Source organism: Musa acuminata, chromosome BXJ3-8 (assembly GCF_036884655.1).
Source record: "Musa acuminata AAA Group cultivar baxijiao chromosome BXJ3-8, Cavendish_Baxijiao_AAA, whole genome shotgun sequence".
Lineage (NCBI taxonomy): Eukaryota > Viridiplantae > Streptophyta > Magnoliopsida > Zingiberales > Musaceae > Musa > Musa acuminata.
This window is the reverse complement of record NC_088356.1, coordinates 235,074-261,961: the sequence shown is the minus strand read 5'-3', so window position 1 is coordinate 261,961 and position 26,888 is coordinate 235,074. Positions and strand designations below refer to the sequence as shown.

At 38.0% G+C, this 26,888-nt stretch overlaps 3 protein-coding genes across 6 annotated transcripts; 2 read left to right on the top strand and 1 right to left on the bottom strand.

Moving 5' to 3' along the window:
* The first annotated feature begins 856 nt into the window (after positions 1–856).
* On the top strand, positions 857–14,514 carry LOC135582729 (chromatin-remodeling ATPase INO80-like). 4 transcript variants are annotated; one of them, XM_018830727.2, is made up of 22 exons: positions 857–1,109; positions 1,615–1,702; positions 1,938–2,797; positions 2,902–3,102; positions 3,215–3,325; positions 4,658–5,085; positions 5,190–5,298; positions 5,414–5,494; positions 5,979–6,151; positions 6,261–6,386; positions 6,578–6,739; positions 6,817–6,874; positions 7,378–7,608; positions 7,772–7,915; positions 8,042–8,602; positions 8,784–9,038; positions 9,208–9,315; positions 10,178–10,272; positions 10,409–10,565; positions 12,388–12,579; positions 12,974–13,108; positions 13,884–14,514. In XM_018830727.2, the coding sequence occupies exons 1-22, from the start codon at positions 1,047–1,049 to the stop codon at positions 14,202–14,204; spliced, it is 4,659 nt and encodes a 1,552-aa protein (XP_018686272.2). In that variant the 5' UTR covers positions 857–1,046; the 3' UTR covers positions 14,205–14,514. The 4 variants fall into 4 exon arrangements, with proteins under 4 accessions (XP_018686272.2, XP_018686270.2, XP_018686271.2 ...); XM_018830725.2 differs by having other exon boundaries at positions 12,388–12,585; XM_018830726.2 differs by having other exon boundaries at positions 858–1,109; positions 12,971–13,108.
* Positions 14,515–15,684: 1,170 nt separating this feature from the next.
* Positions 15,685–16,661, bottom strand: LOC135646071 (probable calcium-binding protein CML18). Its single transcript, XM_065165199.1, has one exon. It carries the CDS (start codon positions 16,532–16,534, stop codon positions 15,860–15,862), a length of 675 nt encoding a protein of 224 aa, XP_065021271.1. The 5' UTR covers positions 16,535–16,661; the 3' UTR covers positions 15,685–15,859.
* A 5,898-nt stretch (positions 16,662–22,559) lies between these two features.
* LOC135644747 (annexin D3-like) lies at positions 22,560–25,667 on the top strand. The gene is made up of 6 exons (XM_065162622.1): positions 22,560–22,712; positions 22,805–22,950; positions 24,095–24,322; positions 24,429–24,641; positions 24,937–25,026; positions 25,101–25,667. The coding sequence occupies exons 1-6, from the start codon at positions 22,637–22,639 to the stop codon at positions 25,305–25,307; spliced, it is 960 nt and encodes a 319-aa protein (XP_065018694.1). The 5' UTR covers positions 22,560–22,636; the 3' UTR covers positions 25,308–25,667.
* The last annotated feature ends 1,221 nt before the right edge of the window (positions 25,668–26,888 follow it).

Below are 26,888 nucleotides of genomic sequence, written 5' to 3'. Positions count from 1 at the left end.
GAGCAGGGTCACCTGCGACATCATGCTCACAAGGATGCTACCAGCCTTGGACCTTGGTGTCGGTCGATAAAGGACTCCTCCGAGCCCATAAAACTTGTCCTCTCATTGGTTCAACGTCGTTTATCTCCTTATCGTCGTCCTAAGTTTTCATAAAGACTCTTTAACCTTTGTTAACTTATATTTGATGGAAATATTTTTTAAAATATAGAAATTATTTTAGATGAAAAGAAACTATGATAACTCGGGAGGTTCATAATCAAAATGGATAAGATGAACCTTAATTCTATACGAGTAATACAGAGTATTCTACTTGTTTACATGAGGGTGGAGCTACCGACATCGTTCGTGATGAGGAAAGCATATGTCAAGCAGCTGGCCAGATGTATGTACATGAATACGTGGAGCAAAGGCAGTAGGATTTATCATCGTCCAAAGTGAGATGGAGTCACTTTAGCGAACACATTTATTTCCCAAGTCCATGGATCATAAATAAAGCATTTGATTACTGACATTAAACAGCTATTGCTACAACTTACATTGCTTTAGAGAAATGTGCTGCCAGGAAAGCTAGGCCAGATTAAAAAAAAAAGAAAAAAAAAGGGTGGATAATTTCCCCAAGAATTAATTGTCTATAGTTCTCCAAAATGACTTCACCCCGTCATTTCATTTGGTTATGCTTTACTATATATTTTCTTACAAGCCTAACGTTAACAGAACCGTCGTCAAGTTCAGACCGAACCCAAATAAATATAAAACCGGCGGTCCATCAAAAACCCAACTCCAAAATCGACTCGCGCATTGATCCGAACCGATTCCCCCGGTCCACGTTAGCTTTCTCCCCCTCCTCCTCCGCACGCTCGCCATTGCCTCTTTTCCCAACCCTCTCCTCCCTCTTCCTCTCGTCATCGGCCCCCGCACTCCCCGCCCACGTGCCGATTCGTCTCCTCCGCTTATTATTCTACCAAGGAGAAACTAGGGTTTTGCCGAACGTCGCTTCTCTCGTCCCCCCCCATCCTTCCCGCCGCTACGTCGATCGCCGTTCCTCGATGGAGCCGCGGCGGCACCACTCGAAGAACGGCCTCTCCTACTCCAATCTCTTCAACCTCGAGGTAATTCTCACTAATTCCTTCCCGTTCCTCTTCGCCTCTTTCTTCTGATACTTTTTTGTCGAGATTCTCGTCCATCCCCGAGGTAATTCCTATTCGTACAATGGTTGGCCTTCTCTGTAGTATTCTTGATGGGGGCTTTCTCTCGACTGCCTCAACTTGGTGGCATTGGTTCTAAGTTTGCAATTTAGGGTTCTCGTGATTGGCTGTGCAGAGTTAGATTCAGCTTTCGTTTGGTTTTAGGCCGTTGTTGTTCTTAGCACTCTAGTTGGTTTTTCGTTTTCTAAAGCTTTTTTTTAAAATATATTATTATATGATTGTACCGCGAGCATTACCATCAATTATGATGATTGTTTTGTTTGCTCCTTCGGTGTTTCTTGATTCCTGTTGCTATTTGTTGTCAAAGTACGCATTTTTGCTTTTCTTTCTTTCTTTCTTCTATGAGGGTCTACTGTATTTATATTTCCATTCTAATGTATTGTTCTTGATGTTGTTGGTTTGCATGTAGCCGTTAATGAGCTTTCAAGTACCACAACCAGATGATGAATTTCATAATTATGAGGATAGTAGTCAGGACGAGAATAGAAGCAGCCAAGGTACTCGCCTTTATGTTCTTTGTTTAGTTTCTTTCTTCTATTCTTTTCTCCTTTTTATATTTATAGTACATGGTATCGTGACTACAGATTACACTCTAGAGACCCGTTGCCTGTTAATGCTTTTACTGCCCAAAAAATATATATCTTTTAGTGTGATACTTAGCATTCGGGTACTCTTTACTCTAATCGTGATCTGTATGCATTGTTTCTTTCTTCATGATTGTTTGTGAAACAGGTCAGGGGGTTCTTTTTGAGCGGTGCAATGGTGAAATATCTCCAGAGTTGATCCGGAGGAGGAGGAGGCATGGTGTCGAGTCTGAGGCTGTTGCAAACTCATCCTTGAGGAATGATACTGACAGTAATGATGAGGTCGATGAAGAATATGAAAACGGAATATCCGAGGAACAATACCGTGCAATGCTCAGTGATCATGTGCAAAAATATAGGAAAGTGAAGTCCAAAGAATCGTTGTCAGGATTGGCTTCCTCTCGGATAGCAATGTCAGGTACAAAGCGAAGTCATGGGAGTAAAACTAGGAAGTTCACTGGTGAGCCTCTGGTTTCTGCTAAGGGGGAAACAACATCGCGTAAGATGGAAATATCACCTGGATATTACGAAGCTGATTTGGATGTGGATTACGATGGGGGTAATAGGTACACTTTGTCCATGGATTCTACTTACTTGGACATTGGTGAGGGTATCACATACCAAATACCTCCAACTTATGATAAGCTTGTGGCTTCGCTGAACTTACCAAGTATTGCTGACATTATAGTCGAGGAAAATTTCCTAAATGGTTCTTTAGATTTGCGGTCTCTGGCTGCCATGATTGCTACTGATAGAAGGTTTGACACGCACAATCAAGGTGGATTGAATGAGCCTCAGCCCCAGTATGAATCACTTCAGGCTAGGTTAAAGGCACTCTCATTTGGTAATTCTGATAAAAAATTTACACTTCAAGTATGCGACATTGGCCTGGATCCATTTTCAATTCCGGAAGGTGCAGCTGGTAGGATCCGACGGTTAATCATGTCAGATTCTGGTACACTACAGGTTTATTATGTTAAAGTCTTGGAGAAAGGGGACACTTATGAGGTCAGTTTTTGGCAGAAAGAAATTGATTATATGAGTAGGATAAACTTAAGCATTGGAATCTTATTTGGTCCTTTTAATTTGAATTATCTTTGATTTGATTACAGATTATTGAACGGAGCTTACCAAAGAAGCAAATAGTGAAGAAAGATCCTTCTGAGATTGAGAAGGAAGAGATAGAGAAGATAGGGAAAGTCTGGTTTAATATTGTAAGAAGGGATATTCCGAAGCATCATAAGATATTTACTAATTTTCACAAGAAACAACTCACAGATGCTAAACGTTTTTCGGAGACTTGTCAAAGAGAGGTATTAACCACGTTTCTGGAATGCATCATTCTGCTACTTGGCGCGATTTGATTGTTGATTATATTTTTCTGTTTCCATTCTAGTTGATTGTATATATACATAAAATTTGCAGGTAAAGTTGAAGGTGAGTAGGTCACTAAGACTGATGAGAAGTGCTGCGGCTCGAACTAGAAGGCTAGCTAGAGACATGTTGATATTCTGGAAGAAAGTAGACAAGGAGCAGGTAGTTGAGCTTTTCTTTTCCACACTATAAATGTTTTAGTTATTTCCATTTGACTATGGTGATATAACTATTTTTGCAGAGTGGTTGGATTCACTTTCTTTCCATGTTACTCTATTTTTTCATATGCAGTCTTGCAGTTCAATAATGTTGTTCTGACAAAGTTATTTCACTAACATTCAACTTGCTACATGTTTTGGTCACATTCTTCATATGAAATTTCGGTTGGTATGCATAACCATGGATGAGATGAGACCCATGTTTTCTTCTGTTAAATAGTTGAAAAAATTGTTAGCAAGAGGAACTGTTTGTAGTACCTTCTCTTTCTTTGTGTTTAATCCTGTCATGTATTTTTTTCTTCCCGGTTTAAATAGAGGCTTGAAGATTGACAACTTTTTAAAAATAGTTTATATATGTTCTTTGGATATGTTAGGATATATCCATCCGCTGCACATCATTCCATGCAAGAACACAAGAAACTTCATAATGAAGTTTTTTATTTCTTTTACCATTTCTAGGCATCTAGAAATCCCAAGTCCTCATGCACTAAAGATTGGAAGGTTTGCCATCTGCAGAAGCTAAAATTTGGTCATAAAATGAGTAAAATGCTATGAAATAGCTATAAAGCTCATTGTTGTATATGTTGGAGTTTTTGCCACGTATTTTTCATGAAATTCCATATGTCTAGTGGTGCACATTTGAGATTGTGGCAGTATGGAACTGCATAGAACTTTACTATGTTAGATTGGCGTTGAATTGCAATTGGATCGGTATCAAGCACCCTAATCCTTGATTTAAGGTGCTAGTGGAGCAGTTCCAATATCTCCAGAATAAAATATGTGATAAATTGACTAAGCAATAGGATTTTTTTAGAGCTGGATTCTTTGCTGCAGAAATTATTTCCCTTCTTGAAATGTATTGGATCATGTGGTGAAACATGCTAACAATGATTTTGATTCAATATCAATCTTTAAATATTGTACCTTAAAGCATGTAGAACAGTTTGAAAAGTGGTAGATGTGTGAAATAAACATTCCTCAGTATTCTTTGTAGCTTTTACAATATATTATATGGTCCATGCAAGGAATTTTCTGTAATTGTGATCTTTAACTTAAAAACTGGTGAATTGGATAAAATAAGTTCTGATGGTGTTTGCTTATTGCTTTATCAAAAAAGCTATTTTGTCTCTATACATTTTTTGGTTCTTAAATATATATTCCAGGACATTGGTAAACCAATTGGGAATATCAATTTCTTCTTTAAGCATCCTTAAGTGAGTATATGCTATTTGAAAGAACTTGAACCCTTGAGGTTTAACTGAAAATGTGGTTTTAGGCTGAACTGAGGAAGAAAGAAGAAAGGGATGCAGCTGAAGCTTTGAAGCGTGAGGAAGAATTACGTGAAGCTAAGAGACAACAGCAGAGACTTAACTTTCTCATATCACAGACGGAGCTGTACAGTCATTTCATGGGGAACAAGTCTTCAGCACAACCTGTGGAGAACCTATTGGTGGTAGAAGGTGAAGCTAAACTTCCAGAAGAGGAATCATTGCCTCTTGATTCTAAATCAGAGGATGAAGAGGATCCAGAAGAAGTTGAACTTAAGAAGGAAGCTCACAGGGCCGCCAAACAAGCTGTTTCTCAGCAGAAAAAGATTACAAATGAATTTGATTATGCATGTTTAAAGCTGCGACAAGTAGCTGAAACCAAGGATCAGGCAAATGACTCAGCTGGAGGGTCAAATGACATAGACCTTCTAAACCCGTAAGTTTACTCATACTAAGCACCATCCATTGACCAAAACAAGAAAGGAATAGCTATTGCTTGTTATAGTCTAACGTTAACTATATCATGATATGTATCTTCAGCTCCACAATGCCTGTAACATCAACTGTACAAACACCAGAGATGTTTAAAGGGCATCTTAAAGAATATCAGCTGAAAGGATTACAATGGCTAGTTAACTGTTATGAACAGGTAATTATTTGGATTCTCTGCAAAAATTCTTGCCACAATTGGATATCACTCGGCTTTTCAAGCCTTTCTTGGGGCTTCTTGGCTTACTTCTTTTTTCACTTCTGTTTTTGTACAGGGTTTGAATGGAATTCTTGCTGATGAAATGGGCCTTGGAAAGACAATCCAAGCTATGGCCTTCTTGGCTCATTTGGCTGAGGTTGGTGACTGATTATTAAGTGATGGTCAGAACTGTGTTTGAATGCCACATGTTAGTTTCCATATATCTGTTATGACTTAGGGTATCTCTGGTTCAGGCATTTTGATAAACTGGTTAGAGTTGAGAATGATCAAATTACCATTCAAAAGAGTTCTGACTGAATAACCCAAGATAAAGCAACCCACCTAAAGGGTGGGTTAATATAACATTTGCAATTGATTTTCTTGTTGGTCCAGATTACATAGTTAGCTAGATAAGCAAGAAAAAACTTGTTTAAAGTTAGCAAATTATGTAATTTAGTCCAGTTATGTTGACCACCACGAATGTTCTTGTCTAGAATTTAGTTCACATTTTATGTTTTTGTTGGTGGATTAGAGCTATTTTCGGTTTACAGTTTGGCATACCAAGTTTTTAAAGATCTGTTTCAGCTTTCAACAACTACAACTCTTGCATGTTCCTTTACATTTGATAATTATGTGAGCAGGAAAAGAATATTTGGGGTCCATTTCTGGTTGTTGCACCATCTTCTGTCTTGAATAATTGGGCTGATGAAGTCAGTCGGTTCTGCCCTGATTTCAGAACACTTCCATACTGGGGTGGGTTAAATGAAAGAACAGTACTCAGGAAAAACATTAATGCAAAGCGTCTTTATAAAAGGTAAGTTGTGTGTGGCTATGAACATGCTATTCTTCTTTTGATCTTGTATTGGTAAACTGTAACTCCCATTTTGTATTGTTGTGATCACTAATAGCTTCTTTCTTTATAGGGATGCTAGATTTCACATACTAATTACAAGCTACCAGTTGATTGTGACTGATGAGAAGTACTTACGACGGCTAAAATGGCAATATATGGTTTTAGACGAAGCCCAAGCTATAAAAAGTTCAAGCAGGTGGTTGTTTTATTCTGTGATTTTTTTACATATTTATTGATAGAAACTTTAAAAAACTTTATTTATTCTGAATTTCTTAAAGCTACTTTAAAGCCAATATATAGGTCTCCATCTCAACTAACATCCTTGTTATAGAAGGATGCTTTTCTTTATAACTCACATGTGCATCCTGTTTTATTTATATATTGTAGTATACGATGGAAGACGTTGCTCAGCTTTAACTGTAGAAATCGCTTGCTTCTGACTGGAACTCCAATACAAAACAATATGGCTGAGTTGTGGGCCCTTCTTCATTTTATTATGCCAACCTTGTTTGACAGTCATGAGCAGTTTGATGAGTGGTTTTCTAAAGGGTATGGCTTTGTAGGATTCTTTCTTGTTCAAGTTTTGTTTCAATGCATTTCTTGCTAAATTCCTTTTTTATTGTCAGTATTGAGAGTCATGCAGAACATGGAGGCACCTTAAATGAACATCAGCTCAATAGACTGGTGAGTGTAATTGTTATGTGGCATGAGTACATTAACTATATCTGATAGCTCTCTGCTTGACTGAAAATGAAAAGAATAGTTTGCCAACATTGCATCACATCTTCTTTCTTGAAATATTTACTTGGAATAGAGAGGAAAAACTTAACCTGACTTGATGTGGTCAAGGGTAAATAGACCACAGGACCTGTATGTACAAAATCATATATACGGATATATAAGCAACATATTCACTTTATAGATTTTTTTACTTGAGATAATATTCATAAATACTCATTAGCATATTCCTTTTCGTAGTCTATTTTCTTTGCAACAGGTTATGTATTTTCATGTATTGATAAGTATTTTAAGGTCTTTGCTAGTTAAGTTTCCAGTAATGGTATCTATATAATGGAAATGTTATCTATATATGTTATGCCAATCCCAAAGGTCATATTCGAGTTGTTAATTATATAAGGATAGATGTTTCTTTCTAGGGGTATGTGATTTTCTTCTTATTCTTGTAGCATGCAGTATTGAAGCCTTTCATGCTGAGGCGAGTTAAGAAAGATGTCATATCAGAGATGACAGGGAAGACAGAAATCACAGTTCATTGTAACTTGAGTTCTCGACAGCAGGCTTTTTATCGTGCTATAAAGAACAAGATATCCCTTGCCGAGCTTTTTGATGGTAGCCGTGGCCATATGAATGAGAAGAAAATAGTTAACTTGATGAATATTGTCATACAATTAAGGAAGGTACACCTTTTTATGTAAACTTTAAAAATTGTAGTCTTTATAAATACTTTTAATCCTTGTTCATCCTGTAGTATATTCAGTACACTCTGGGTTATCTTGTAAATGTGTGATATTCTAATAGTGAGGTCTATTATCTGAGAATGTTCCTTTCTTTATATTTTAGGTGTGCAATCATCCAGAGTTGTTTGAGCGTAATGAAGGAAGCTCATATTTTTACTTTGCGGAGATCCCAAATTCTCTTCTTCCATCTCCATTGGAGGGAGTAGATGTTAATTATGCAGGAAATAGGAATCCAATAACATATAAGGTGCTTTTTCCATATTCCCTTTTCATTTATCAATTGATTATGCGCTTCCATGGGATTGGCCTTTCAGTTTACTATGTCCATGAATTTCTTCTTTTCCTTTATTGTAGTATTTTTTTCAAATTTCAGGTGCCAAAGCTGATCCATCAAGAAATTATTCGAAGCACTGAAGTACCTTTTTCTGTTCCTCGACGTGGTGTTCACTGTGAATATTTTGAGAGGCTTTTTGATATATTTTCACCAGGCAACATTTATGAGTCTGAATTGCCAAAGTATAAATGCCTAGTAAACTCTTCTGAAGTTAGTGGAACATTTGGATTTACTCGTCTGATGGATTTATCACCTATAGAAGTCTCATTTTTAGCCAAGTGTGTGCTACTTGAGAGGCTGTTCTTTTCTGTCTTAAGGTGGAATAGACAACTCATTGATGAAACCTTGGACCTGTTTATGGAGACAGAAGGTGATGATCTTGAAAACAGTCATTTGGATAGACAAACTACTAGAACTATTGCACGGATGTTGCTGTTGCCAACAAGGTCTGAAGCAAGCTTGCTTAGAAGAAGGCTTGCAACTGGTCTTGGTGATGCCCCATATGAGGCTTTGGTTACCTCTCATAATGATAGGTATACATCGAACATCAGGCTTTTGCGTGCAATGTATGCATTCATTCCACGAGCCAGAGCTCCACCAGTAAGTTCAATTGTTTATCTTTCTTTCACTATTGCTGATATCAGATTTTCACTTGCTATATACAGAGAAGATAGCCTTTTCAAAAATGTAGCTTAGTGTGTTATTTGCACAATTATCAATGGTTTTGAATTATACTCAGGCAATCTCTTTTTGGCATTAATTTTTATATTCTGGTTCACAGATACATGCTCAGTGTCCTGACAGGAGCTTTGCCTACCAAATAAATGAGGAACTTCATCATCCTTGGATGAAGAAATTGTTTCTTGGATTTGCACGCACCTCCGAGTTTAATGGTCCTAGAAGGCCTATGCATCATCATCACTTGATCGAAGAGATTTCTCAGTCATATGCGATTGAGCCCATTTTTCAGCTTCCATACAGGATTTTTGGTTCTTCACCACCCATGCAAAGCTTTGATCCTGCTAAAATGCTCACGGTACTGATTTTTGATTTATAGAACAATTGAAATGTGAGATAACCTCCAGGCTATTCTGTGGAATCTGTTGGTGGTCATGCTTTTTCAGCTATTTTAGGTTGTTTTATTAGGTGTGATGCTGTTAAATTGTCATTGGATGTAGCCACTAATCTACAAATCTTTTTTGTAGGATTCTGGGAAGCTTAAAACACTGGATATACTACTGAAACGTCTCCGGGCTGAAAATCATCGTGTGCTTTTATTTGCACAGATGACAAAAATGTTGAATATTCTTGAGGTATTTGTAATTTCTACTGACAGCCTTTATATCTTTTTTCCCCTCAAAACTTCTCAGCAATGTCAACTAAGTGATGAGAACTTGGCTTTAGAGTGTGGGTCAATTAGTTTTTTCAAAAAAATTAATTGCTAAGAGTGGGATAGTAAATGAAAAGTTTACTGTGTTCCAGTTTTGAGTGTTGGTCTGTCTTTTAAGCTTCAACAATGATTTAACAGACTTCTACTTTAGAATGCTCTGGATCATCTAGTCTGAAACAACATACTTGCTAACATATGCTGGATCATCTTATCAGATAACATTTTTTTATTTTCCCGGAAAAGATTGTGTAGTGTTTAACTGTGGTGTTAGCTACTATTATCTAGTAAGAAACATGGCTCTGATTATCTGATAGCCTCCACTTTGATGGAGAGGATTTCTAGTGAACATGGAGTACAGAAGTCCAATGATGTTCTTAGATTCTTGCATTAAAGAGTGTTATTGGTTATGGATGACTAGTTCTTGAATAGCATGGCTAGTTTCTACAACTTTTCTTAACTTAAATTAACCTTAAAAAGTTTGCTGTCTGTTAGGGAATTGCAGTTTGTTTTTTATGGGTACGAATCCTCATGCTGAAAGGGCTTCATTGCTTCGATGATATTAGACACATAAAAGGATTTAACAGAAAGAACAGTTTCTTAACATTTAGAACTTAAAAGCCCATGCCTCTATTTTGTTACCTTGGTTCAAAGGAAACAAGTTTTCTTTTCCTTCAGTATTCAGAGGTTCCATTGTGATGTATTTATATCTATCAATGGTAGTGACATACTTTTTTTACTACGAACTAGCAGCTTCTTCCAGATGAGAACACTATAATATTTTGCAGGACTATATGAACTATAGGAAGTACAAGTATTTTCGACTAGATGGATCATCTACTATTATGGACCGTCGTGACATGGTCAGAGACTTCCAGCGCAGGTAAGCAGTCTTCTTTATAGTAATATCTTAGAAGTATGTGAATTAAATTGGTACAGGGGTCCTATAACTAAGATATTTGATGATTAAGCTATTTAATACTTTGCTTTAGTTGACCTAGGATTTTGTTTCTGTGCAGGAATGATATTTTTGTTTTCTTGCTGAGTACAAGAGCTGGAGGGCTTGGTATTAATTTGACTGCTGCTGATACTGTCATCTTCTATGAGAGTGACTGGAATCCAACTTTAGACTTACAGGCAATGGATAGGGCACATCGATTGGGTCAGACAAAGGAGGTCAGTGAAATTAATAACATGCAAACATTGTCAAGTTTTGCATACTCCAAGGTTTTTAATAGTCTTGCTGTCTAAATCTATGAAACAATACTTGAGGGTGTAAAGATGTCTACCTTATATTTGCACATTGCTTAGTTATTGTTATAATCACCTATATTCTGATTGTGAGGAAGTGTAATGAACATAATAATTAAATAACGAAACTATACTTACGGGTGTAAAGACGTCTACCTTATATTTGCACAAGGGTATACATTGCTTAGTTATTGTTATAATCACCTATATTCTAATTCTGACGAAGTGTAATGTACATAATAATTAAACAACCAATTATATATTCATTGAAGTATTTGTAACCAATGCTGGTTTCTATTTGCATAGCCCGGCATGAGATACTGGGCAATTTAATCTTTGACATCACCGGAGCCATGTTCTCTTGATACAATTTTTTTTATAAATTATTACCATGTAAAGGAGAATATATGAATTTTGTTGCGAATGGTGAGCAATATTTTCTGGCAAAATGGTTGATGCAATTGAAATTCTGTTAGAATGTAGAGACCTGCGAAGAAAAAACTTTGTGGTCCCCCTTTGCTTTTTGAAACTCAAAACATGTGATCAGCCTTCTGTAGGCTTCTGTGAACTTTTGAAGTGTATTTAAGTAAGGTTCTCAATTTTGAGTACTGGATTCATGTGGGTTCTTGGTCAGAACTTATGGGTCCAGTCCGTTCCTGCATACCAACATATGGAGGAAGAAGAGGAGGGAAGGGTGAGGAGGTGGAGAAGAAGAGGGGAGGAGGATAAGTCGGTGGTGGTTGAGGAGGATAAGTTGGTGGCCGAGGAGGAGGATGAGGATAGGAGTACCACTGTGTGGTGGGAGGTGAGTGGCAGCACGCAGGGCATCTGTGAGAATTGCAGGGGGCGGGATTGCAGGAGGCATGGGGAAGTGGGGTCATTTTTAGGATTTAGGTTTCTAGCCCTTGGACCATGCAGCAAGCCCTTCTTCAATTGACTGTGTATGTTGGGCAAGATGGATGGTTGATTTTAGAACTTGTAATTTGTTCTATCATTGCATGGATTACAGAGTAAAAATAAATAGATTTTTCATGAGTAGTTTTATATTAAATTCTTGTTACTTATCATATTTGGATTTCTTTTTTGTGTATATTTTCTTTATATCACTTGTTTTGAAATTTTCATAACCTGGAACAACTATAATCCTTTCTCATATTTGTGAGTACTGTACCATATTTAACATTTATTAATGTGAATTTGAAGCATCTCAGACAACATTTTCCTTATGGAATGACCTAGTATAGTTTTTTTTATATGGATATTAAGAATTGTTGCTTATTCCTGTCTTTCTACAGCAAATAATAACCTTCATTAATTTCTTAAAAGAGAAACTATTTCCATTTTAGCAAAAGGAGTAATTCTAGAGTCTTTCCATGGAATTATCAGTTCATATTCACATCATCTGTAGCTTAACTTGAAAATCATGAATGAACTTCTGTAACATCTTTTTTTACCTTTTTAAATAGCACTTCATTTTTCGTGCAAGGTGGTATGGACTTGTCCAGTTGGATCTAATTGAAACTTGTAAGAGAACTTAAAGCCCATGTGGAAAAAATACCACTGGTTTATGCACATCATAGATATGCCTGGATGTCTGCATTTTTCTTTTTCCGGTTGGACAGTTTCTGTCTGTCTGCCTGACATAGACAGAAACTGTTGCATTTGCAACCTTTATTTTTAATTCAACTTCAGTGTATTGATGTGTACTGAGATGCCTTCATTGATGATATGTCATATTACTCTTCAGGTTACCGTTTATAGACTCATTTGCAAAGAAACAGTTGAAGAAAAGATTTTGCAACGGGCAAGCCAGAAGAATACCGTGCAGCAGCTCGTCATGACAGGTGGTCATGTTCAGGGTGATCTCTTGAAGCCTGAGGATGTTGTTTCTTTACTCCTTGATGATGCTCAGTTGGAGCAGAAATTGAGAGAAATACCGGTACAGGTGGCTATCCCTTAACACCCAACATGTCTTTGTTTTCCACTCAACCTCCGAAGCTATAGTGGTTATCTAGATATGGTTTGTCTCACCATGGTATGTCAGAGTCATGGTTCCAAATATCAATTCATATGGTGTGTATTGAATAGTATTTTGGCATACATGGTCTGATAGATTTCCAAAATTGGTAAAGGATTGATATTTAAAACCTTGGTCAAAATAGCTCTGAGTTTCATAATTTAGTATTTTGGATGAATATCTTTTATCTGGTTTTGCAGCGTAGAACAATGTTTATGTAGTTATGATAATTGGAGTTTCTTGTTAAATATATCAAACAATTTAAGTTCTACTTCACTTATGGCTGATTATAGTTACCGTCATCTTTCTTTAGCAGCCAAAGGATCGACAGAAGAAAAAGCGGTTAAAGGGAATACGAGTAGATGAGGAGGGGGATGTATCTCTGGAGGACTTCACAAACAGTGGTTCTGCAGAAAACGAGTTGGAGAAAGAGAATGCACATAGGAAAAAGGTATTCTTGGCTAAAATAAAGTTGCTTCAAGGTTCATAATTTGCATAACTGAATTTTATGATGAAAATTTTAAATAATGGATTATGGTGTTTTCTTTTGCACTTACATCAAATATTTTCTATTGTTACATCTGGATGCAAATTTTTTCTTATTCTTGTGTTATCATGCTATTTGTTAAGTGATGCCTAATTTCTAATGTTGACTGTCATAAGTTCACCGTTCTCAACAATTGGCTAGTGACAAATACGTTGAATTTGGACAAACTGCATCGACTTACCGATTTTTAAAAAACACTCTTGAGTTGATAGAACTAGAAAAATTATCTGATGGTGACAAAAATTTTGGGATGTATGAACATGGGTATATTTTCATGTAGAATGGATTTATTAAAAATTCAACAGCCGCAGAGCAGCACCTATGCCTTCAGAACTTCAAATGCATAGTGTTATTTATTTGAATTCTTAATTATATCTTTAGTTAGTTGGTGAATATTTTTCAAATTAAATCTTAAATCAATGAACTGCTAGTTTATTTTAATTTAATTTAGTGTAATTTTGGATGATAATTGGTTAGAGAAAATAACTCAAATTTTCTTTTGAGAAATTCAGAGGATTTTATATTTAGTGAGTATGCATGGAAATAGTCATTTGTTACAGTTCTCCTTTAAGAACTAACACAAGCAGATGGTCATCTGCACTTTGATCATCCAATAAAATTGTTGTAGATTTATTTGTCTTTACTTTGGTTTTGATGGATCTTTACATCCGTTGTGCAGAGGAAAGCAAAATCCCAGAAGGATAATCCTTTACAGTTGCAGAACCCTCAGAGAACTGCAGAGGACATGGATCTGGTCCTTGAAACTGATGAACCCAGTCCAAGTGGGTATGAGGAAGATCATATTGTCCAAGAAAGGTCAAAAAGATTAAGAAGGCCAACAAAGAGCATCAATGAGAATCTTGAACCTGCATTCAACTCTGCAGACAACATGCCCATTATGAACTCTTCCGAAGACCAGCCGACTTCATATGACTATAAATCTGGTGTCTACGGGTCTGGTTCACAGGATGCCTTGCCATCTCAAGCTCCGGTTGCATAAGAGTTAAAGAGGAGGACCTAAACCATCTTATGAGATCTCTTGGGCAACCTAAGGTTTCTGAAAGCACAATGATGGGAAAAATTTAGTGCAACCAGACCTGGCTCTCTACTTGTCCGAGTTGGAAAAGCAATGCTAAGCTCCAGCGGACGTTGCTCAGTGTTCTGAAGCTATGGGGAAGCAGTGCGGAGTTATCTACACATGCCAGGAGGATCAGTCCGGCATTTGCCGGTCTCCATATTACATGGAACTGGCTATGTACAGAGACATTGTATACTGAAATTAAAGGTGCTCAAGAGTCGTAGTGATTTTATTTTTGCTGTCTCCTCTTATTTTTTGGGGTGCGAAATTAAAACCTGCACTAAGAACGTTGGGAAATGCTGCAAAATTTGCACCGAAGTGCAGCAGTGTAAATAATCCTTCCAGGTTTTTGGCTATTTAAGTGCACCGAAGTGCAGCAGTGTAAATTGACCCTTCCCCTTTGGAGTATATACGTTGATCCTCCCTAGACATTTAATACTGCAGGAAAGGCTCCACGATGGCTAACTTCTCATTGGATTTAAGTATTGCACTCTATTACACTGATGATACCTGGTTGTAAAGAGTCATCATATCTTGCTAGATATACAACATCTGGGTAACATAAGTCATACACCAAATCAAACAACACAAGATTGATAGAGAGTAGTATCATGCACAATATCAAAGTATCGGTATTTCAAACATCAATTGTTAGGACGCACGAATACCACGTCTAACACACATGAATGATTAATACATGAAGACTCGTTTATTTGCCAACATATGGCTTTATCAAAATGCATCCATGTGTTAATTACGAAGATCGTACAATTATTTTTGTATAAAACAGCATTACATTAGTAATACAATAAATAATTTAACAAAAGTATCTAAAATAACTAATACTTATGAAATTGGCATTCGTTACAAACAAATAAGTGATAAGAAATATACAACATTAAATCTTTTCTTATAGCAAATATAAAAAAAAACAGATATATTTCTTGCAGTTTCATCTTATGCATGTCTAAGTTTGCATCTACATAAGTTAAATTATGATCTCTATACTTGTCCTCATCGATTCTGTTGATCGAAATACTATAAAATTGATCACTGAGCACGTGCTGACTTTGTTTTACCTTGGTTTACCACTAAACACGTATAATTTTTTTATCAGTAAAGTCGATGAGGAGAAATAAAATTAAATATTTCACTTTTATAAATATAGAGATCCCAATATAATTTTTGAAAATATAAAGAACGAGATGGTAATGATAACTAATTACAAGTGATAATATTAACCCTCATCATTATCACTTTGGATAATGATAAGTATGGGCCCAATGTGGAAACTTGAAGGCTAAAACCTTGTGTGAGCCATCATCATCCTCGTCATATTCGTTCATCATGGCTGTTCCTTCTCCGTATTCGCTCATCATACCAATAACAACTGATGGAGAAATAAAGCCAAGAAACCTCTTGAGTAATTCTTAAAGATATTTGTACATGAAGAAGCCACAAACGTAACCTTTTTCTTTGATTCCATCGGGTTGATTGATCCGCACCCAACCCTTTGGTCTTTTTCACATTTCGTCTCACAAAACCATCCTTCCGCCCATCACCGCCCTCCATTTTGGTCATCGACGTATCTGGCCGTCCATCATGCGCACGAAGTCCTCGAAGCCCACGAAGCCGTCGCCGTCGGCGTCGACGCCGCCGATCATACGGCGGCAGTCCTCGAGCGTGCACCCGCAGTCGCCCAGCGTAGCGAACACGCCCAGCAACTCCTCCGCCGAGATCTTGCCGTCCCCGTCAGCGTCAAACACCGCGAACGCCTCACGGAGCTCGGACTCTCCGCCGCCGGCGCTGGCGGCCAGCGCGGGTCCGAGGGCGGCGAACTCGTCCAGGCTGATACACCCGTCGCCGTCGCGGTCCATCTCCGCCACCATGGACGCCACCTCCTCTGCGGTGGGCGCGTCCGGGACGAGCCGCCGCAGCACCGCCTCCAGCTCCCGCTTCGTGATCTTGCCGTCCCCGTCGCAGTCGAACATGTTGAACAGGTCAAGCAAGGAGACCTCATCAGGGAAGAGAAAAAGCGGCGTCTTTCCGTGGGCCGCTTGGAGGACGGATCTCGGCGTTGTTTGGAGGCCAGTCGTCGTCGAGTACTCTTCCGAATAAGAAGAAGCGGAAGAAGAAGAAGAAGACGCGTTCAAAGCGTCGGCTCGAGCGATGGCGCGCCTGCCCTTCTTGTTCTTTGCGGCGGCGGCGTACTTCTTGAAAGAGCTCAAGAAGGAATCCACACTTAGCTTCATTTCGAGGCGTGGAAGAAGAAGAAGAACACGAAGAAGAAGAAGAAGGAAGAAGGAAGAGAGAGAGAGAGAGAAAGAGAGAGAGAGATTTGGGTGGGGAGGGTAGAGAAGGGGAGAGGAAAGAGTTAAAACAGGGATGAGGAGAGAGAAGAGTGGGAGACGGCAGTGAGCTTCGAGGAAGCTTCGTCGTTGGAATTGTCGCATTGATTTGGCATACTTTTCAATGGCATTGATGTGAAATAATGGTGTTCTTTGATGTTTTATCTACATCGACATAACATATTTCCTCTTTATATTTGAATATTATATATGTGTTTCCAAAAATTTTACATTTCTCATGTATATCCCTTCAAATCCTTAAATCGTTCATATATAAATACTCTGATTAATAACTAACAAATATTCCTGCTACTAAAAAATAAAATATCAACATCAATCTGATTTTTAATTTTATTATTATTTCCACTAGTCAATAGGTAGAGATTAATTGTATACATATAAGGATATACATTTAAATTTTGTATTCTTTTATTTTGACCTTTGAATGGGTGTGTGCTTTGCGGTGCACGTGAGTAACTAATTAATTCATTTCCAGACATCAGTCAAGCTAATTAAACAATACTTGTTTGTATGTTGGATCTTTAGAGGTCTCGAGGTTTCTTTTGGTGGGCAAGCGACGATTCTGCTCGATGGCCTACGTACGTGTTACCGTGGGCGAGTGGTTTTTGAGGTGTCACGAGGGGTTCATTCCCTTATATTACAATGAGGTGATTGCTAAAGTGGTCGTGACTCGAGGTGATGTAGCAATGAAAAGAATTTCATCTGAAGATAATATTGTAGATGACAAAGTTATCTGAAGATAATATCTTAGATTTTTTTTAAAACGTTACAAGGGTCTGATTGAGATCAGACACGTATATGATTTGCCTTTAGGTCAAGTAAGAGATTGATACTCATAGATGTCTCACAAGTTAATCATATAAGTGATGACACGTGTGACATAATTCTGTGTAATGAGAATCAGATCGTGATGAGATCATGATAATAAGATCGATTCGCCTTTAAACACAGATCATAAATAATTCTGATCATAGATCACTCGAGAGAGATATCAAGATGACTGAATATACTAGTATATTGTACACACATCCATATGATGGAGACGATTAGTCTCTTGGTTGCTCGTGTGGGGACACTAGGGATACGGTGTAGGTGCTCATTGGAAAATGAGTTCACTGAATAATCCGCTCACAGAATGCTGGATAGTTGATGATGCCTTATTGTCAATAGCGATTTCATCGTTCCAATAGTGTATTTGGTCCTTAGACTTGAGACACCAAGGATGTTCTATATGAATACAACACTCTTTGATACTAAACTTATAAGTCTGGAACTTCCAAATTTAGCACAACTGATAATCAAGAGTAGCAGCCAACCTTACGAGAACTATTGAGTGTCGATAGAGGATCATCCATTCTTGGTGTTATGAGAGGAATATCCTATATATTTTTGCTTAAGCAAATCCCTAACCAAGGTTATTTGGATTAAGAGAGAAAGAGTTCTATAGGAGAATCTGATTAGAGCGAGACTCAAGTAGAAACCGTATGGGCCTGATAGCACCATGCTCAGTATACGGTCTCTAGGGTATTAGATAGACAAGGGATTATAGATACATGATAACCGAGGATAGACATGTCCAATGGATTGAATTCCCCTGTATCATTTGGGGACTATGACGTAGTGGCCTAGTACATCCGTAATCGATGAGTCAAGTGCATTATATAGATAATAATCCACTGAGCCAGAAGGAGTTCTAATAGGTATAACTCATGACCAATTTGATAATGGGCCTAGAGAGTCACACATATGGTAGGAGTTGCGACGAGTCGAGATTTGAATATGAGATATCCGTGGGAGCTCCTATCTTATTCGATATCCAATAAGCCCTTGAATTATTGGATCATATAAATGAGATCCAATAAGAGCCAATGAGAGATTATTAGGTAGAGACCCACTTATCTAAGAGGCTTGAGTAGTTGAATGGAGATCCATTACCCAATATGATAAGATCTATTAGGGTTAAGTTGATAGGGGGCGTATATAAATAGGAGGGAATCAAAGGACAATGAGCTAGGATTTTTTGCTGCCACCTAATATTTTCCTCTCCCTCTCTCATCCTTAGCCAACAGCCTCTATTTAGGGCATGTGGACTGTTAGGACCGTAAACGACACTAAAGGAGGGGGGGAGGGGAGGTTGAGTTAGTGTTTCGTTAAAACGTCAGTTTAAAAAATTTTGTTTGATGAAGCCGTATCAGAAATATATTGCAAGTGAGAGTGGTAGACAATTCAATCAATAAGTAATGATAATAAAGAGCAGAATAGAAATATAATATAATTTTATAATGGTTTGATCATCCCGACCTACGTCCACTCCCAATTTCTTTTTCGATATTCTTTCAATGAGTGAAGATCAACTAGTCTTTTTATAACTCTTTCTCTTTTTCAGATGCTCAGAAGAAAACTTTTACATATCTCTTTTATACTAAGACCTCACTCCTCCCTTAGAAATGCTTCTAAACACTAGGAGGAAGAGACTCTATACTTCAAGAGAGATTATAACATTTTTTTACTCAAGTATTCTTTCCTATTTCTACTCTCTTTCTTGTTTACCTTAGTAGGAATTAGTGGGATATTTATAGACCCTAAATAACTTCAAAAATAGAGCAAAAAAAAGTCTCATCCCGGGTATCTAGGATACTGGTGATACCATCGCGTTTGTTGGGTGGTACCACTGCCTGCAACACTGATACTAGGTGGTACCACTACCGGATCTTTTGGAAGAAGTATATTTCATACTTTTCTAGCTCACAAGCAGTTCCACCGTCTATGTTGGTGGTGGCACTGCTTGACCTAACTTTGGGTCACTGAATAAGTATCCCAATGAGCCCAACTCAACACTAGATCAGGCTTAATGGACCCCTAATTGAGTTAGTATGGTTATACCCAAAACTAACTTAATTACGATCTAACCTACTTCGATCAAGACATGATCGATTACAAAAACTAATCCTATATTGTCCAACATGTCATTGGTTCATCTGGTGCTTTGTTCGAATCTTTGGCACATGCCCAACCATCGACATGTTGACCTCCCACAATATTTGATCTTCTTAGAGCAATGTTCGATCCTTCTAGCCTGATGCCCGAACTCATGGCATGAAGTCCTTCTGCCAACATGTCGACTAGTCCTCCGAACCGACGTCTAATCTTATGAAATGATGCTCTCCGACCTAACTTCTGATTCTCTTGCTTCAATCGATTTGTCTTTCCATGATCGAAGTTAGTCCTACATCACTCAAATGTTGATTAGATTATAACTTCATCAATTGATTTCATCATCAAAATCGAAGATTCAACATGGATAGTAAGAAGGGGCAGCCCCTTCTTGATTGCGTGGTACGCGCAAGGAAAAGATTTAGACAACGATTTGAGGAGCGTCTTCGCAGCCCCTATCATGTGGATCACTACTAGAGAGGAGGACAGTTGACCTTCTTCATCATTTCCTATAGATCTGCAGGTTTTCAGGGTTATATGATCTCCTTAGGTAACACATCTTTCTTATACGCGTAGTTTTCAATTCCGTATGTTTTTGCACACTAATCTTTCTTATACATATCTTTCTTCCAATTGGTCGGATCCCCATCTTCCCATCTTAGAAATTTCACCTTCATGCATTGGTAGCTTGTGTTATGTTCTTGAGGCCTTTTCCTATATCTTTAGATCGGTTTAATGCAGGATTTGAATTTTCACATTGTCGAAACTTGCTAAAGTTCTCCAATAAGCTCTTTTTGAAATCGTTAAGGGTTTCTTGCAGTTGGTTCTCAATTTTGGTTTCAAAGGCTTCTAATTGGACTTTCATTGAGTTATCGGTAGGTTCTCAATTTTGGTTTCGAAGGCTTCTAATTGGGCTTTCATTGAGTTATCGGTAGCTGTTGCATAAGATTACAGATCTATAATCCCCGGTTCTTATTTCTGATGTCTAGTCAAGGCATTAGCATTGTCCTATTTAGTACAACTTTTAGTGACGTCGGCCTAGGGCAACGTTGAGGGCAAGGCTGGATGGTGTTGCGACTGAGAACATCTTTATCAAGGGCTGCTGTTGAGGCTGGGAGGTTGACATCGGCCCGAGGCAGCATTGAGGGCATGGCTGGGAGGCAGAAATAGTGACTCGGCTGGGAGTAGCATTGCCAAGGGCTGGGAAACAACGATGATTGACATGGGATTACTCTATTTCTATCGCACTATGGGATGAGACGCTGGTGATGCCGAGGGATTGCAAGTGACTGAGGGCTGAGGCCATGGTTGCTGCTATTGATGCTAGTGGCAAAGAAGAAGGAAACAACGATAATCGGTGGCTGTGGCGGAAGGTGGAATGAGGCATGGGGGGGTTGTCCTATTTCTGTTGCCGCATGGAATGAGACATTGGCGGCAATGAGGGGTCATGAGCGACTAAGGGCTGAGCCAACAATTGTTGTTGTCGATGCCAGTGGTGAAGAAGACGGAAACAGTGGCGATCAACGGCTACGACGGAAGGTGGGATAAGGTGTGGGGGGTTGCCCTATTTCTGTCATTGTGTGGAATGAGACGTTGGTAGCACCGAGGGGTCGTGAGTAGTCGAGGGCTGAGGCTGAGGCTGCGGCTGCTGCTATCGATGCCGGTGGTGAAGAAGACGGAAACAATGGTGATCGACGACTGCAGTGGAAGGTGGGATGAGACATGGAGGAAGTTGCCCTATTTCTATTGCTGCGAGGGATGAGGAATTGCAAAGGAAGAGGAGTCGTTGTAGAGACGCCAAGGACCACAGTTGGGAAACAATGATGATTGGCATGAGGGTGGTCAGCAGTGGACTTGCAACGGTAGTCCTTTCTCGCTTGAGCAGAATGTGGCGCTAATGCTAGTTGCTGTTTTGAGGAAAAGACTTGATGATGGCTGCGGTGGAAATGTGATGCAAGGAATTACAACGGGAACGGATGATCACTTTGAGAGGATCATCCTCCTTGATTGTTTCAAGAGGATCGACCTCCTAGGATTTGCTGAAATACTAGAATAATATTTCATAGATGATGAAAAGAAATAGATACATCTATATTTATAGAGTTCCACCCCCGAGTCCATTAGGACTTGGACTCCTAATAAATAAATAAATATTAAATAAGCTCCTATCCGACTCTTAACAAACTCAATAAAACATTATTTAAAACTCAGAAAATAAAAGAGATCCTGATACCTAGTTGATGCACCTGAAAGTATCGTACCCATTGGTTGCAAATGAATCTTCAAAAGAAGATTGGAGTAGATGAAAGGTGGAGACTTATAAAGCAAGGTTAGTGGCTAATGCGTATCGTTAAAAATAATGTGTTGACTATGATGAAACATTCTCACCTGTAGTCATGTTGAAATCTATTCAAACTTTGTTGGCTATTGCAATATACTATGACGATGAGATTTGACAAATGAACGTGAAAATCATGTTCCTTAATAATAACCCTTAGGAGGAGGTGTATATGATACAACCTAAGAGATTCGTATCCAAGGAGAGTCCAAATAAGATATGTAGATTTCTTAGGTTTATATATATGGACTAAAGCAAACTTTCCAAAATTAGAATATAAAATTTTATGAGACGATCAGATTTTATGACTTTGTTAAGAACAAAAATAAACCTTGTGGGTAAGAAAATAAGTGAGAGTGTTATTACTTTCTTGATTGATATTATACGTGAATGACATCTTCATTGGTACATTCAAACTTTTGTTAATAATATTTATTGATTCTTATTTGGTGCATTCAAATGCTAGTTAAATTAAACGGTAACGCGAGCCAGTAATACCCGCAAGCATAACCTGAAATAGTTGCGTTGCGACATGTGATCCACGCGATTACATTAAACCGTTAGGTGCTCATGTGGGCCCAAAGATACCCCAGAATAAAAGGGAAATGTCATTTTCATCCAACTGCCTTTCAATTATGCCACAGCTGTCATACAAAGAGGTGGGGTGGAAGCCTAAAGTCTCCCACCTGTTCGCACCGGCAGAGGAGGGGATCATGGCGTCCATCACAGTCCCAAACCCCCTTCCATCTCCCGAGCAAGACGCCCAGAATCTGAGGAAAGCCTTCCAAGGTAACCATGCGATGTACTACAGCTTGATGTTGTGCGGCATGTATCATTATTCTTAAGGCCACTGACACAGATCTTACACGATGTATGCCAAGGGTGGGGAACGGACGAGCAGGCCATCATCGGGATTTTGTGCCACCGGAAAGCGGCGCAGCGTGCTGCGATCTCTGAGACTTATGATCGCTTGTACAATGAATCACTCCTCCAACGCCTCCACTCGGAGCTATCCGGCGACTTCAGGGTAATATCTAGTTATGCCTTCCAGCTTGAAGAATTGTGAATCTTTTGTGGTCTTGATTGCAATTTTGGACTGGATTTTTATAAATTTCTTTACTATGTACCTTATGGGGCAATTCACTCGCTTGTGCATTTTTTTATTTAATATTATTTAGAACTATTTTATAAACTCCAATACTGTTTCAAGATTGGAGTTGAATTTAGTATTGTATAGGATAAATTAGGTGGCTTTGGAGGAGCGCGGTGACATTATTATCTTCAATAACTATCGAGAACCTTGACCACTACAATGTTCATAATCTATTAACTTATGGTCGGAAGAAACAATAATTTATACCATGATCTGCGTGAACATGTAGTTTTAATGTTACATCATGTGAGATTTGTGGAAATTGTGGTGTTTAAGCCTTTGCACATTAGTAGTTGGAGATGCTTTTGCTTTTCGCTGGAGTTTGGGCTTTCTTTATTGATAAAGTATGTGGTTGCTAGGAGAATTAGAATGCTATATGACCATCCGGATCAATCAAATTGAAGAATGAAGGTGGAGAAGAAATCAAATTTCATTGTTTCAACTTCTTGGAGCCTCTGATCTTTCTCTTTACTCAAAGTTTCAAGATGTCCAGTTCTACTCTGGAAAATTGTTTGGCAGTTCTGTGACATCAATTTTTTTCTTTCTCTAGATTCGCATTTGGGAACTTCATTCTGATGTGCTATAACTTGGATCAGTTGAAAAAGAAAAATGTAACCAATGTTTTAGGAACTCACAAGTTCTTTTGTTTCTCTGTTCAGTTGTGAACTCTAGTGCTGTTCCTAATTCTCATGATTAAAGAAAGTGCATAGATGAAAAACTTAGCTACAGGAAAGTATCAATTGCTGATTTAGTGGTCACGGACTATGATTGTTTCAATATATACAAATTGTAAAAGTCATGCAGGACAAGTTCAGCATTGAAGGTTATCAATTTTGAGTAGGATATTTGTTCTTGGGTATCACCAGTTACAGGACACATTTAACAAACGTACAGGCATTGGATGGCAAGTCTGAGCTTACAGTTATTTGTTGTTGGACCAAATCTGGTAATAAGAAAGCCATCTCATATTTTCTTACATCTTGAAGTAAACCCAGAATGTTTTTGTCTTGTGGTATAGGGTGCCGTGATGTTGTGGACGGCAGACCCTGCAGAACGAGATGCCAAGCTTGCACACAAAGCATTGAAAAAGAAAGATGATCGTCATGTTTGGGTGATCATAGAAGTTGCCTGTGCATCATGTTCAGATCATCTGATGGCTGTCAGAAAGGCATATCATTCCCTTTTCTTATCATCTATTGAAGAAGACGTAGCTTTCAAGTTCTCTGAAACAAACCCTCTCAGACAGGTAGTTGAGATGCATAATTTTAATATATATGTACTCGCTTACTTTAATATGGCAAGCTGGTGGAGTATTTGACAGGAACAGTTCATGCCATTTTGCTTCTGCGCAGTTGTTGGTTCAACTAGTGAGCTCATATAGGTATGATGGCGAGCATGTGGACGAGGAGATAGCAAAATCTGAGGCAGCTGAGCTCCATGATGCCATTAGAAAAAGCCAACCCTGCCATGCGGAAGTTATTCGCATACTAAGCACAAGGAACAAAGTTCAACTCAAAGAAACTTTCAAGCATTATGAGCAAAATTTTGGAAAAGCCATTGATGAGGTGCTTAGAGCAATGAGAAAAGGAATTACAAAATACACTAAGCTATATTTTTCATTTCTAACCATCTGATTTTCTATCTAGGTTTAGAAATTCATGAATAATAGATTTCAACAAATAAGATCCAGATTAGTAGTTCTATAGGTGACAATTATGCTGAAACCTAAAAACAACATCCAAAAACTTCTGCTTGCTTCAAGTATTCGGTTGAATTGTTTGCTGTTATTCTCTTTCAAATGTTTCTCGATGTTTAGTGAGCTAAAAGATTCATAGTCAACATTCTTAATAATTCGAACAGGACATCAGCAATCAAGGCAGCAGCCAATTGTTCTCAATGCTTAAGGCTATTGTTTGGTGCCTGACTTCCCCTGAGAGACACTTTGCGGAGGTAATATCACAAGAACTGTAACAAAAATGTGTTTTTCTATATTGTTTTGTTATTTAAAATACTTGTTGTTCTAGGTGATAAGATCTTCAATCTTAGGACTTGGAACAGATGAGGCCTCTCTTACAAGATCTATAGTAAGTCGAGCTGAGATCGATATGAAAAAGATAAAAGAGGAGTATAAGAAGAGATACCGAGCCACTCTGAATGATGATGTTATCGGTGACACTTCTGGATATTACAAGAGTTTCTTGCTTGCACTGGTAGGCAGTGCGGACTCATGAAGCAGACTGTAAATGTTAATTGCTATAATGTATGCTAACGAATAAGAGATGTATGTGGAGAGTTGCATGAGATCTATGTCTTGACAAGTATTTGGTGGATACTGTTTATGGGTAAGATGGTTAAAAAAGTTACCTCTCGAGGTGCTGCATCATCAGCAGTAACGCAAGGCTACAAGTATGGTACATGTACAGCCACCTAAAAGCACAACAATCTTGGACTTGGATATTGTAAGCCAGACGGAACCATTTCTAGCATTAAGCTCTATCCAGGGTGTTATTATAATTATGTAGTTTTGAGTGTCATTACATTGCATCTTATAATGTGTAATCAATGTTCTCTTTTTCTGTTTTTTCCCCCTACGTCTTACTATTCTCTACTTTTTTTATTTTATGGGTTTAAGTAGATTTTGCTCTCTTTTGATATGGAATATGAATCATATTTCAGTTTTGTATTAGATCACTACATTATATAAATGTTTATGGTATGTTTAAATCAATTAGAATAACAGTATCCTTTTGATATGTTGAAATCATCTTAGATGTTCTTTTTATATTTTATTCAGAAGTAAGGATTTTTTTTTTTTAGAACTTTTGTTTTATATTTTCATAATATTGTAGCATCCTACGTTGCAATAGGTTATAAGGTGTCACCTTACAAGAGTTTGATTATTATTGATTGGAGCTTTTTACAGTGCCATGTTATAAAATTTGGAGAGTATGTGGCCTTCTCTCGTGAAGTTTGCCCCTTCATCTTCTAATCCTTCACCCTCTCCTCCAAGTAGGTCCACATTATCTCCCATTGCGAAGGTAACTTGATGAGAAGATAGTGTATTGACATACTACTATTTCTTATGTAGTCGATCACCCAAAGGTGAGAAGTTGTTGGTTGCTGAATTTTAAGTACTTTAAAAGGACTCTCAATTGATGCAGAGCTGATAAAGAGTTGGGTTACTTTGATTGGATTCACTTAAATTCACTCTATCACCGTCACACTTCAAGAGTATAGAAGTCTTGCTCAAACATGAGTTGGGTTATGCCTTTGTAGAGCACTTATATGATAGATTTGGTTACGTTTTGGGATCATCCATACTCCATTTACGATCAAAATTATGCTATCCCCTCCAAAGCACAAGTTCTGTCAGCACTCGAAGACCCACCACTATAGTATTATGTCTCGTCTTTTAATATTCAGTCCTCTATCCTATATTTGATAGAAGATAAGATTTTTCCAACTATATGAGGAAATCTCTGTATAAATAGGAGAGGGAACATGTTAATGTATTGAAGCTAAAGTTATTTCAATAAAGCTTCTTCAATAATTGTTTTTATTTTTTATTATTTTCATCATGGTACCTGAGTAGTGAGAAAAGCGAAGTTTCGCTCTTGTCTTTGGTTCCACGGCCAATCCTTTCTCTATAAATAGGAGAGGGAACATGTTAATGTATTAAAGCTAAAGTTACTTCAATAAAACTTTTTCAATAATTATTCTTATCATTTATTATTTTTAATAACATTATAGTCTATAATTGTGAGGTCACTATAATTTAAAGACCTCACAAATACTGATTCTTTAAATCATCC

Excerpts from the sequence above, each read along its gene's own strand:
- LOC135644747 (XM_065162622.1), top strand. The coding sequence starts at position 22,637 with ATGGCGTCCATCACAGTCCCAAACCCCCTTCCATCTCCCGAGCAAGAC. Across the intron at positions 22,713-22,804 it reads TCTGAGGAAAGCCTTCCAAG|GGTGGGGAACGGACGAGCAG; the intron begins GTAACCATGCGA and ends ATGTATGCCAAG. Across the intron at positions 24,642-24,936 it reads TTGGAAAAGCCATTGATGAG|GACATCAGCAATCAAGGCAG; the intron begins GTGCTTAGAGCA and ends TAATTCGAACAG.
- LOC135582729 (XM_065164129.1), top strand. The coding sequence starts at position 1,047 with ATGGAGCCGCGGCGGCACCACTCGAAGAACGGCCTCTCCTACTCCAAT. Across the intron at positions 6,875-7,377 it reads AACATCAGCTCAATAGACTG|CATGCAGTATTGAAGCCTTT; the intron begins GTGAGTGTAATT and ends TTATTCTTGTAG. Across the intron at positions 10,566-12,387 it reads GATTGGGTCAGACAAAGGAG|GTTACCGTTTATAGACTCAT; the intron begins GTCAGTGAAATT and ends ATTACTCTTCAG.
- LOC135646071 (XM_065165199.1), bottom strand. The coding sequence starts at position 16,534 with ATGAAGCTAAGTGTGGATTCCTTCTTGAGCTCTTTCAAGAAGTACGCC.